Source organism: Labeo rohita, chromosome 15, assembly GCF_022985175.1.
Source record: "Labeo rohita strain BAU-BD-2019 chromosome 15, IGBB_LRoh.1.0, whole genome shotgun sequence".
Taxonomy (NCBI): Eukaryota; Metazoa; Chordata; class Actinopteri; order Cypriniformes; family Cyprinidae; genus Labeo; species Labeo rohita.
The window spans coordinates 12,857,317-12,871,927 of NC_066883.1; the positions used below are offsets into that span (position 1 = coordinate 12,857,317).

At 28.9% G+C, this 14,611-nt stretch overlaps 1 protein-coding gene across 1 annotated transcript; it reads right to left on the bottom strand.

Annotated features, from left to right (window-relative positions):
• Positions 1 to 4,550: 4,550 nt before the first annotated feature.
• Positions 4,551 to 7,875, bottom strand: tmem160 (transmembrane protein 160). The gene is given in 5 exon segments (XM_051130042.1): positions 4,551 to 4,910; positions 4,997 to 5,089; positions 7,285 to 7,309; positions 7,578 to 7,673; positions 7,675 to 7,875. Coding segments are annotated over 5 exon segments (636 nt in total). The 5' UTR covers positions 7,795 to 7,875; the 3' UTR covers positions 4,551 to 4,608.
• Positions 7,876 to 14,611: the final 6,736 nt, after the last annotated feature.

Sequence of the window (14,611 nt, forward strand, 5' to 3'; positions counted from 1 at the left end):
AAACCTGTCCTTCTCAGAAATTGCGGGAGACAAATGTGCTTGCATAGTCCCCATTTATGTACATATTCATAGACTCATTATGTACTGTAAATAGCACTGAAGGTCATGCATAAACAAATAGTCTGTAACCTCGTGATAAACACTCACAATCAACATACAATGAATGTCATCGGTTTTAAAAGAGTACATTTATAGAATGCTCTGCGTTTCACATTACCATAAATATACATCTAAAAAAAAGTCACACAGTCAAAAACAGCAGATGCATGACAGAAGTGGAAGTGTGGACATCAGCCAATCAGACTTCAGGTTCAGAAGTCACATAGCAAAGACAATCATCTACCTCTTGAAGACTCAAGAAACAAAATGAAAACCTGACAAAATTCTAAATGTGTCCTGGAATTGACAAAACACGAACAGCGACAATTCTTAAACGCATTTATATGCCGACAGATAAGTGCCATCATCTCTCTGAGGATTCATACATGGTCTTTGATAACAACAACAGCCACTGTGACAAGAAATCAACAACAAGAAATCCTTCGGATGACAATAATTAAAATATATAATCAAATAAATAAGCAGCCCTTTGAAGATGTACAAACAGAAGTGGAACGACTAATGAAAGAACCGCCGCACATGTTCCAGAGTCCCCGGCGCTATTAACAAACCTCACACGCATACAGATCAACACGTCTGTCTGTTTACCGTGAATCCCTTCCTCCAGAGACGCCACCTGCCCTTGATATCTGACACAACTTGCACTCACGTTTGGTTTTTAACTTTTTACTATTTAACAACTTTTTGTCACTACAATCTCACAGTTGTAATTAATTAACCCCTAACAGTCACAGAAACCTTGTTTTAACCCAGTAAATTTGATCTGAATAACAGTGGAAAAAGATTCAGTATTCAACGATAGTGATGTTTTTGACAATAAAGTCAAACAGAAAACAATTTTATAGTAATGCACTTACTATGCACATCTATGTGTTTATTAAACCATTTACCCATTTACTAACATTGTACAATTTTATTGTTTCATGTCAAAACTGTATAGAAATGTGCTGGTCATGACAGTTTGAATGGCATCTAAGTCAGTAAACATTTATTTCACTCTAGTGTCATGTTTAAACGAGTAATGTTTACATTTTTATGCTATTATATTTCAAAAGTGTGTATTTTAGTGGTTACACTACTTAAGTATCACCAAAGTACTCTTGTTATTAAAACAATAAACTATTAAAAGCCATTTTCAGTAACCAAAAGAAGGCTGAAATAAAATAAGATGTATTAAATTGAAAAAATAAACATTATAGAAAGATGACCTGAAATAAGCTTAAGTACAAAATTACTAAAATAAGTTAAAGCTAAATAAATAAAAAAAAGCTAAAGTTTTGTTTTTTAAAGAAGTCTCTTCTGCTCACTAAGCCTACATTTATTTTATCCAAAGTACAGCAAAAACAGTAAAATTTTGAAATATTTTTACTATTTGAAACAATTGTTTTCTATTTGAATATATTTTAAAATGTAATTTATTCCTGTGATCAAAGCTACATTTTCAACTTCATTTCTCCAGTCTTCAGTGTCACATGATCCTTCAGAAATCATTCTAATATGCTGATTTGCTGTTCAAAAATCATTATTATTATGATTATCACCAATATTTAAAACAGTTGAGTGCAATTTTTCAGGATTCTTTGATGAATAGAAAGATCTAAAGATCTAAAGAGATTTTTATAACATTATATACTATACCATTCAAAATCTTGGAGTCTGTATAATTTGTAATTCTAGAAATAATTTTATTAATACTTTAATACTTTTATTTAGCAAAGATGCTTTAAATTGATCAAAAGTGATGATAAAGTCATTTATAATATTACAAAAGATTTCTATATCAGATAAATGCTGTTCTTCTGAACTTTCTATTCATCAAAGATACCTGAAAAAATTCTACTCTGCTGTTTTCAACAAAAATAATACGTTTCTGAGCAGCAAAAAATGATTTCTGAAGGACCATGTTACTGCAGTAATGATGCAAAAAAATTCAGCTTTGAAATCACAGGAATAAATTACATTTTTTAAAATAATATCAAATAGAAAGCAGTTCTGTTAAATAGTAAAAATATTTCAAAATTTTACTGTTTTTTGCTGTGTTTTGGATCAAATACATAAAAATATTAAAAGCTCATTCAAACTGTTATTACATACTATAAAAGTATATAAATAATACTAAAATAACACTGCCTCATAGATGTCTATTAGTAAATGCATTACTGTAAATGCAATTTTTTTGTTTGGTTATACAAACTGAGGTATGAATAAACATGATTGTTTTACTTGCTTAGAACCTGAATCATTCCTTAATCACCACTAATCATCATTTATCCAAAATGACAGACAGGAAAGATGAGAAATTGACAACAGTTTAATCATTTTGGATGACACTGTTGAATTATTCCTTCTTGTAGTCCAGCAAGATCTGTGTATTTGCTTTGAACAGGGAAAAAAAACAGCATTTAAACTAGAGTTAATCTAGACCTTGAGTTGACTGATTGTGGGTGTGCAGCATGCACTGATTCAATGAAAAGTAAACATAGAAACACTCCAGTAGAGTAAATGACTGGATGAGCACATGTGCAGTCTGCACACACATGCCTGACACTACATCTCACGTCAGCAGATTATCTGCACACCTAAGACAGCAACCAGCACGACTGCATGCTGTAAAAAAAAAAAAAGGTAACAACATCTATACTTTGGATTCATGCATAACAAAAGAAAAGATGTCCTGACATCTCTGTTGGGAGAAATCCATGAGGCAGAAGACGATGTCTAGAAGTTCTTATCAAATCTGCAAGGAGTGATTTTATTAAATAAGACTGCAACTACGACTGCGACCGCTAAAGCAGGAAATCGGAAGTAAATTGTGAGAGACGTGAGGTAATCATTTTAAAATAAATCTCAACCCGAGCGACACCTAAATAGATGGAAAATGCTGTATAATGAAAACTATGAAATATAAAAGCACTTTACAATAAGGTTCAAATTGTTACTTTCACAGCCTTCATTAATTATGATTATTGTTAATTTCTTTAGTGCTGTTAAACGATTAATCGTGATTAACCACGATTAATCGCATCAGAAATAAGTTTTTTTTTTCCATGTGTATATTTATTATGTGTATATATATAGACACACACAAAGTATATATTTTGAAAATATGTACAAGCATTTACATGCATATATTTATATTCATAAAATGTATTATATATATAAATATATTTAATGTTAAACTTTTTCTTCAATATATACATACATGCATGCATGTGTACTTGTATATAACTGATAAAAATACACAGTCCACACATATCTTATGTCACATATATAACAAAAACTTATTTTGGACACGATTAATCGTTTAAGAGCACTAAAGAATATTTAAATTGTAAATGTAAAATTATTAATTATAAATTAAAGGAGAAGTCCACTTCTAAAACAACAATTTACAGATAATGTACTCACCCCCTTGTCATCCAAGATGTTCATGTCTTTCTTTCTTCAGTCGTAAAGAAATGATGTTTTATGAGGAAAACATTTCAGGATTCCTCTCCATATAATGGACTGATATGGTGCCACGTCTGAACTTCCAAAATGCAGTTTAAATGTGCCTTCAAATGATCCCAAATGTGATTGTAAACAATCCCAGCCGAGGAAGAAGGGTCTTATCTAGCGAAACGAACGGTTAGTTTCATAAGAATAATACAATTTATATCATTTTTAAATGTCAAACGTTCATCTTGTCTTACTTTTATTTAAATTAAATTATTTAAAGTATTTAAATTGTATTTTTTTATATGAAAATACCCGATTGTTTTACTAGATAAGACCCTTCTTTCTCGGATGGGATCATTTACAACCGCATTTGGGATCGTTTGAAGCTGCATTTAAACTGTATTTAGGAAGTTCAAACTCGGGGCAACATATCAGAAAAAAGCTGAAATGTTTTCCTCAAAAAACAATTTCTTTACAACTGAAGATAGAAAGACATGAACATCTTGGATGACAAGGGGTGAGTACATTATCTGTAAATTGTTGTTCTAGAAGTGGACTTCTCCTTTAAATATATTCAGTATAAATTAACATAAACTAATGTATCATTAACAAAACCAAACCTTATTGTAAAGTGAGTTACCAAAGAAAACTTACTTCTGAAGCACATCACTATATAATATAGTGAACATGCCCATTTATAACAGTTGAACAACCATGATACTTAACTAGTTGTCCAATAAGTGCTATTTTAGAAATAAACTTCATGTTCCAGCACACATATCCCACATCCAGCAAAAATATTACAAAGGAAAAATGTGAATTTATGTCACTGACCCTTTGTACACAGTGGGGCAGTTGATGTTCAAGAGTATTAGAAACACAAAAACGCACTCAAGCACTGGAGTACTGCACAGATATGTTGGTAGAAGACACAACTCCACACAGACCTGAAAACAGTTTCGCCTTTCCTCTTAAAGCAGTTTAAACAGCTCGTGAATATATAACATGTTTCTGGGTCAGTGTAAAAGGCCAGTAGAGTCTTCTCTCGTCTCACTTGTCTTGGCCTTTTTCTTCAGCGCCGCGTCTCTCGCGTCTGGCCCTGCATTCTGCACACTCCCCGCTTTCATCTCCCGCATGCTCTTCCTCATCCTCGTCGTGAATGATCTCCAGCTCCAGGCGGCCGATGTAGAGCGATACCGCGCACAGCCAGAAGAGGGCAGCAATGGATACCAAGCTCGTGTGGACAAGCACAGTCAGGCGAGAGAGGAGCATGATCCTCCTCAGAGTCAAAAGACTGGTCACGTACGACGCTCCACCAAATGAGACACACACTCCACCCAAGATGAAGAATACTGGGGGAGGAAAGGAAAAAGAAATTCAAAACAAAGCTATGATTTAAAAGAAAAACAGACTGACTGAGTGGGAAAAGATACAGTACCATATCCGGCCTCTCGGCCAACATCACTCTGCGCAAACGCAATAACGCCGATTCCTGTTGCCAGGAGACCATTTCGGAACCAGGACAAAAATCCTGCAAACAAATAAAAAAAATAAACAAATAATTAAATATTGCTTTAGTTAACTGCTTAATCATGTTACAAAAAAAATAAAAAATCTTAACTGCTGAAAATGTTCAATTTAGGCAGCAAAACATTGATTCAATACTTTCGTATGGAGCTTAAAAGTCAGTTCCAGATTAAAAAAAAAAAAAAAAAAAAAAAAAAAAAAAAATCCCATTCATTTTCTTTATAGGGGACTTTATCTCTAATAATTTATAAAGCAACCAGTTTACATGATTTCATCAATCATGTTCCTGTTGAAAAGAATTCCTACATTACATGATTCTGCATAGAAATCTCTACCAATCAAAACAAGCAAATCTTACCAAAGTAACTCTTAAACTCTTCAGCACCACATACATACGTGTTTGTACATATGGGCGTGTGTGTGTATAAATCCATCTATCTGGCTGTGTTTATTTGATTAAAAACACAGAAAAAAACTGTAATATTGTGAAAAATTATTACAATTTAAAATAGTGGTTTTCTATTTTAATATACTTTAAAATGTAATTTATTCTTGTGATGCAAAACTGAATTTTCGACATCATTACTCCAGTCTTCACTGTCACATGATCCTTCAGAAATCATTCTAATATTCTGATTTATGATCAACTTTAGAAACAGTTGTACTGTTTAATTTTTTTTTTTTTTTTTTTTAAACCTGTGCTAACTTTTTTTCAGAATTCTTAGATATTTTAAATCTAAATCGTTTGTAACAGTATACACTACTGTTCAAAGTTTGGGGTCACTACATTTTTTTCTTTCTTTATTCAGGATGTGGTAAATTGATAGTAAAGAGTAGACTTTCATTGTTAGAAAAGATAGATATATATATATATATATATATATATATGTGTGTGTGTGTGTGTGTGTGACCCTGGACCACAAAACCAGTCAATTTTTCAAATTTGACATTTATACCATCATCAGAAAGCTGAAATAAGCTTTCCATTGATGTATGGTATTGTTAGAATAGGACAATATTTGGCCGAGATACAAATATTTGAATATGTGGAATCTGAGGGTGCAAAAAAAAAATCTAAATATTGAGAAAATCACCTTTAAAGTTGTCCAAATTAAGTTCCTAATAATGTATATTACTAATCAAAAATTAAGTTTTGATATATTTACAGTAGGAATTTTACAAAATATCTTCATGAAACATGATCTTTACGTAATTTCGTAATGAATTTTGGCATAAAAAAAAATAATAATAATTTTGACCCATACTATGTATTTTTGGGTATTGCTACAAATATACCCCAGCGACTTAAGACTGGTTTTGTGGTCCAGGGTCACATATATCTATTCTATATCTATCTATCTATCTATCTATCTATCTATCTATCTATATATATATATATATATATATATATATATATACACACACACATCTTTTTTTCTATACATATTTACATCCATCGCTGGTAGCTGGTTGGTTTGATTCATGTCTTATAACTTATAAAACTTTTTTTTTTTTTTTTTTTTTTTTTTTTTTTAAGAGAGACCTTTTAAAAACCTTAATGGGAAAATACTTCCACAAAGCAAAAATAAATAACAACAACAATAATAATAATAGTAATAATAATAAAAAAAAAATGGCCAGAAACTGACCCAAAACGTAACCCAAAAATGATTGTTCTTTCATCATTTGCTCACCCTCATCTCATTCCAAACCCCTTTTCACCTTAAAAAGTATAATAATATTAGTTTATATGACTTTTTGTGTAATTGAAGTCATGTGAGAACTTTGTGTGAAGAATAGACTGAAATGTAATTTATTATTTACTTAAAACCTTGACTGAATAATACAGACCGGTTTGAAATGAATCAGACTAAACTGAATCAATTAATTAAAACGACCTGAATCTAAATAATGATTCATTCAAAAAAATGACCTTGATAAAGCTTGCAGATTATTAGTCTGTTCTTCAAACAAAACTACATTACATTTAGGCTTTTATTCTACTTTATTTATTTATTTAAAGAGCTTGACAGCTATACTACTTTTCACTATATTAACAGTAGACAAAATGTCAATTAAAAACCCATTAACAACAACAACAACAAAAAGTCATACTTTGAAAAGACATGGAGGTGAATAAATGATGTCAGGATTTTCTATATTCAATACATTTCATTAATGCTGGACAAATGACCTCACCTGTTTCATGAGACTTCCTCAGCATCTAGAAAATAAAATTAAATATTTAAAGTGTCTTTAAAGAGATAATTTTGTACGAGTACCATCGTAGAATCACATTCATTGGATTACCATGTGAATAAAATATAAATATGCTAATCATGGAACAACATGAAATACCAAAGTACCAAAGCACCACCAGTACTTAACGTAATTAGTGTAACGTCAATATAAAAAATGAACATTTCTAAATTAAAATAGCGTATAAACTCGGCATTCAAAGCAAGTCCATCAGAGAGTGAGTGTTTGTTTACCAGCGCATCAGCTTTATCTAGTTCAGTGATGTAGTGCTGCTCCAGTGCTCGTGCTCTGTTCAGCGGGTTTTTCTCCGCCACTCGTCGCGCGCTCCCCCCGGTGAAGGGCGCGCGCTGGAGCCCACACATACTGCAGCACCGGCCGCCGCAAGACCTGAGCCAACGGACACACGAGTCGAGAAAACCGCCTGCATGTTAACCAACTTATGGAAGCCATTGCTTATAATGGGGAAAGAAACTCAAAACACGACCTTTACCCGACCTCTGACCTTCGACACTGCAAGTGAGTGCGTGTAAAGACGCTGCCCTGTGCTCGCGGGAGTGTGCGTGGATTTCAGTGGCGCCATCTATCATTATATCCTCACGTGGTGTTCGTTTCTATAATAAATATATATTTTTTTATTATCACTTATACGTTTAGTTATTTTTTTTTTGACATTTCTTTGTCAGATACGATATTTTAAAAGGCATAATTTTTTTAAGGGTGCAAGGGTTTTAAAGTCAAATCCTAGAAAGACGCAGTCGACAATGTGTCCATTAGGTGGCGTCAAAACATAACAAAAAAAATATATATATAGTGTACATGACTTTATTTGTACTGTACGCTATAGAAGCACATTTCTGCCACATGCTTTGGTAAATCATCATTTTTTGATAGATTTGTATAAAACAAAATAAATTAAAAATAAAATAAACTAATAAAATTGTATTTAGGCCTAGGTGTAAACGGCATGTTCATTTTTTTAAGGGAATTTTGTAAACAGCTAGCTGCCTTGCAGAATGTTTTGTTAATTTAATAATTTCTGTTAATATGATGCATATTTTGCTCATATTAATCACTTAAAATGTGTCATTAGATAATAAAATATCAAGCCAATGACATTTATTTATATTTAAGACAACACAAGCACACTTTCAAAGCAAAATATTTAAAACATAATGCAAAAAGTTTAGATGGTTTTATATTATTAATGGAAACCTTAAAAGTGTCTGTTTTGTCATTTTAGTTGTACAAAAATGTTGCCATTATTATTATTATTATTATTATTATTATTATTATTATTATCATTATTATTAACAAAAAAAAGGGCATTTTTACAGAGACAGAAAACAACATTTTTTTCTTTTTCATTTTTTTTTCAGCTGCGAGAATGTAATATCGTAGTTAACAAAAATATGAACATGAACATTATAAATTTGTTAGAATGTATACATACTATTTATTTATTTATAAGTTGTACAGACATTTGCCATTATTAATGTTATTAATATGAATCAAAACAATATTTTAATACACTAATAATAATAATAATAATAATAATGGCAAAATGTTATTTATTTACTTATTTATTTAGTTTAATTTATTTTTATAAGTTGCACTAACATTTTAACATTCTTCCTCTTCTTTTTCTTATATTATTATTATTATTATTAATAATAATAATAATAATAATAATAATAATTTCAAAACAAGTATTTAAATAAATAATACTATTTATTTATTTATTTATTTATTTATTTATTTATTTATGTTGCCATTCTTTTTCTTCATTATTATTATTATTATTATTATTTTATACACATACATACATATTTATTTATTTATTTATTTATTTTGTGAGTTGTAATAACATTTTGCAGTTATTATTATTATTTCAAAAAACAAGTATTTAAATAAATAAATAAAACTATACATACATACTTATTTATTTATAACATTTTGCAGTTATTGTTATTTTTAACAACAACAATAATAATAGTATAATGTTACGTATATCAGTAAGGGAGATCAGTAAGGCTTTTTATTTATTTATTTATTTATTTATTTTTAAGAAGTCAGTTTTCTATTTAAATTTATATTCAAATCTTTTTTCTTTTTTTTTTTTCCAGTCTTCAGTGGATCCTTCAGAAATCAATCTAATGTGCCGATTTATTATCAATGTTGGAAACTGTTTGCAGTTTTCTAACAATTTTACTATACTCAAATTTTTACTATCACTTTTTACTAATTTAACACATACTTTATTGGAAAATCCAGACAGCAGCTGTATTTTGGAACATTGTAGCTGGTTGCAACATGGCCTTAGTTGGTTATTAGTTTGTTAACCAGTCCAGAAACCTGTTTGACCACCTTAAGATAGCTGGAAGCAACTGCATATTTTTAAATGCAACTGTATTGTACATGCAGTACTGTAATGAAAGAGAGGGCAACATAAGAGAAGTCATTGAGAGTATGTAGTGGTGTTGTTTATAGCATATGTATGTGTGTGCTTGAGTGGCCTTTTCCGGCCTGCCTCTCTCTCACCGCAGAGGTCTTTTGTCTTGATGTGATCCTCTGGGATTGTGGGTCACCACGCCTGAACAACCTGATGGTCATATAGCGTGAGGAGCACGGAAAGGAAGGAGGGGGTCGCAGGAAAGACAGGACGGTGTGTGTATTTGTATGTACGTGCGTGGAGAATGCGTTTGGGAAAGGGCCGCCTTTGATATAAAGAGTAACTAAACTCGGGTTGTCACGCTATATGATGCTGTTCCTCATGCAGACTGGAGACGTTTTCTTGTTCAGGCATGTTTTATTGCGCCTGCCAAATGTAAAGTTCATTAAGTGTGCATGTACACATGGACCAGCATTTAAACAAACATCTGCTGATCAGTTGACCATAAACTCAACTGCAAAGTAGATTCCTGTGAACCTGAGGTAAATCATAGATTCATATTATATGGAGATAAACTAAATATATGGAGATATTATTAATCAAAACAAGTATTTTAATAAACAAACATTTTAACTATTTTAATTATTTATTTATTTATTAGTTGCACTAACATTTTACCATTCTTCTTTTATTATTATTATTTCAAAAACAAGTTTTTTTTAATAATAATAACAACAACAACAACAACAACAATATAAATAATAATAATAATAATCATCATCATCATCATGTGCATAAATACATACATACATACATAGTTACTTATTATTTTCAAAAGACATATTTAAACAAATAACAACAACAACAATAATTGCATTATTTAGTTATTGATTTATTGATATATTTATTTATTTTTAAGTTGCACTAACATTTTGACATACCTCTACTTCTTTTTAATAAAAAAAAACATGTATTTAAATAAACTAATAATAATAATAATTGCAAATGTTTTCATTTATTTATAAATAATAATTAATAATAATAATAATAATAATAATGTTTATATATTATTAAATAAATAACTTTATTTATTGATTTATTGATTTATTTATGTAAGTTGTACTAACATTTTGCCATACCTCTTCTTCTTAATTAAAAACAAGTATTTAAATAAACTAATAATAATAATAATAATAATGTTTCATTTATTTGTAATAATAATTGCAAATGTTTTTATAATAATAATAATTATTATTATTTATTATTAAATAAATAAATAAATAAATAAATAATATTAATATAATATTTGTTAAGTTGCACTACCATTTCGCCATACATTTTCTTCTTCTTAACTGTTTAAATAATTTAATAGTTTTTTATTTAATAATTGTAACAATTTATTTTAATAATCCAATACATTTTATGATGATAATAATAATAATAATAATAATAATAATAATAATAATAATAATAATAATAATGTTTATTTATTATTAAATAAATAACTAATATTTATTTATTTATTAGTTGCACTAACATTTGATCATTTTTCTTTTATTATTATTATTATTTCAAACAAGTTTTTTTAATAATAATAATAATAATAACATCAATAGTAGAAATAATAATAATCATCATCATCACCATGTGCATACATACATACATAGTTACTTATTATTTTCAAAAGACATATTTAAACAAATAACAACAACAACAATAATAATATGCATTATTTATTATTTATTCATTTATTTTTAAGTTGCACTAACATTTTGACATACCTCTACTTCTAATTTAAAAAACAAGTATTTAAATACACTAATAATAATAATAATAATAATAATAATAATAATTGCAAATGTTTTCATTTATTTATACATAATAATAATAATAATAATAATACTTTATTTATTATTAAATAAATAACTAATATTTATTTATGTTTAAGTTGCACTAACATTTTAACATTATTGTGCATTACTATTACTATTATTATTATTATTATTATTATTATTAATTTAAAAATCAAGTATTTAAATAAATTAATAATACTAATACTAATACTAATACTAATGTTTATTTATTATTAAATCGATAACTAGTATTTATTTAAGTTGCACTATTTTTTTTTTAAGTTGCGCTAACATTTTACCATTTTTATTATTATTTAAAAAGCAAGTATTTAAATAAATGAATAATAATAATGGCAATGTTATATATATATATATGTGTGTGTGTGTGTGTGTGTGTGTGTGTGTGTGTGTGTGGCAAGACAAAGTTGTTTGAGACATCATTAATATGCAATTAATATGCAGATAGTAAGTGAGCAACAATCCAAAAGCATTATTCTTCTTAATATAAAATAATTATAATTATAAATGAATTAGAAAAATATTAAATAGTTTCAGATACTATACTGTTTTTCTTATCTGGAAGCAAATGTCATTGTGTCCCTGTGTTGGAGTTGTTTTTATCTCTCCAGACATGTTAACCCAGCTCGGTCTGGTTTGCTTCGAGGTCAGTGTGAGAGCACTAAACAAACCACTACAGTCATCTGAGACAGATCCAAGAGCAAAGGCCGCATTGACAAACAGTGGAGATGATGAATGAGCGGGAGCTTCCACTCAATCAGAGCGCAGACCGGATAAGGAAAAACACTTCCTGTTTGTCGACACATTCCAGGACTAATATCTCTCCTGCTGCTGAGGAACGCAAGACGACACTGATCTAGAACCAGCTTCCTCTTTGAAAATACCACCGCTTATCAACATCAGTCGCTTCTCAGCGTCATCAGGCCAGTGCACTAGATCAAGTAGGCTACTAGTAGGTCACATGCGTGTCTTAAGACTGACATATTGATTTTTTTTTTCTCATATTTACATACAGACAAAAATAAATTGTCATTCTCAGTAATCAGTCCCAGTTCCAGTGACTACTGATTTTAATCAACAGGATACTGAACTTACATTTTACATTATGCAAACTTCTTTTAAAAAAAAAAAAAAAAAAAAAAAAAAAAAAATCTAAATATCAGCCACTTTAAATTTGTTTGTAGCTAAATGTTGCTTTCATATTATTAGATTAAAAAAAAAATAAATTAAGAACTATTAGGCCTAAATAGATTATTAGACTCATTATTAAAAGTTTAAAAGTATTAAAAGTATTTCTGTAGCTTCTGAAGCGCAGTACTAAATGAATAAAATATGATCTTTAAACTAAATGAAAGAAAAATTTACACATCCTCATCCTTTTCAAAAGTTTACACCCTCTGGCTCTTAATGCATTGTGTTGCCTTCTTAAACATCAGTAAATGTTTTCACCTTTTGTAATAGTTACGTATGAGTTCCTCAGTTGTCCTCAGTGTGAAAAAATGGATCTCAAAATCATACAGTCACTTTTGGCAAGGGTTCAAATATGCAGAAGATGCTGGAAAACCAAAGAATGTGGAGGAACTAGAGGATTTTTTTCTGAAGAATAACAGACAGATGAACTGCTCAGGACAAACAAGGGACTCATGAACAACCATCACAAAACATGAAAACAGTTGTAGGTCATCCAGGAAACGACACAATATTAAGATTCAAGGGTGTGTAAACTTTTGAACAAGGTCTTTTTTTATAAATTCAGTTATTATTTTGTCTTGTGGAGTATATATAAACATCTGTTGTGTGAAATAGCTTATTCAGGACAGTACCAAGTAAAAAATAGCATGCCGTTTTCAGGATCCCTTTTATTTTGATAGAATTATTAACATATTTGCATATTCGGCAAGGGGTATGTAAACTTTTAAGCACAACTGTATAAATGCAAATCAATTTGCAAGTCAGATAAATACCTATATATTCAGAATTTACATTTATACGGTCAAACTTACAACTTACAACATTTTTGTATTTAATTCCAACCTATTTATTCAGCCCAAATCATGAATATCACCATATATGCATGATTTGCATATATGTTATTTATTATTGTTTATATATATAGATAGATAGATAGATAGATAGATAGATTTGTATCTATATATTCTTCTATCTATACATTATACTTCTATCTATATATTGTAATTTTCATGTATAGTGAGAATTACATATACACAATTTACATTTAACTTAAAACTATATATTCATATTTACTTTTATATATTCATATATATTATATATGATTTACTCATATATATTCATGGTGTACTCATATTCTCGTATATACCCTATATATTCATAGTTTTATATTACAATTTGTACGTATAATTTCAGACTTATAACTATATATGTGGATTTTCATTTATACAGTCAGATTTTATATAAATATTATATATTTGGCATTTCATTAATATATATATATATATATATTTTTATCCAAGGCAACATTTCTAATTTTCTAAGTTTTCATAGTTTTTTGTTTTATTTCAATTAACATAGATTATTTTAATCACATAGGTTACTGTAATAACAACACAGGTAACACAAACAACAATTATATTTTCAAAAATAAAATGAAAATTATATATATGACTTACAAATACTGTTTTTACATATTTCATTAAAAAAATATTTTTATTCAACTATTTTAAAAGTAAGTAAATTAAGTATTAGGAAACACTTTACAATACGGTTCCTTAGTTAACTAATGTACATCGGTAAACATGAACTAAGAATGAACAATACTTCTACAGCCTTTATTAATCTTAGTTAATGTTAATTTCAATATTTACTAATGCATTATTAAAATTAATGCACTGTGAACTAACATGACAACTAACAACGAACAACTGTATTTTTTTAACTAACGTTAACAAAGATTAATAAATACTGTGATAACTATTGTTTGTTCATGTTAGTTAATACACTAATAAAACCTTACTGTAAAGTGTTACCA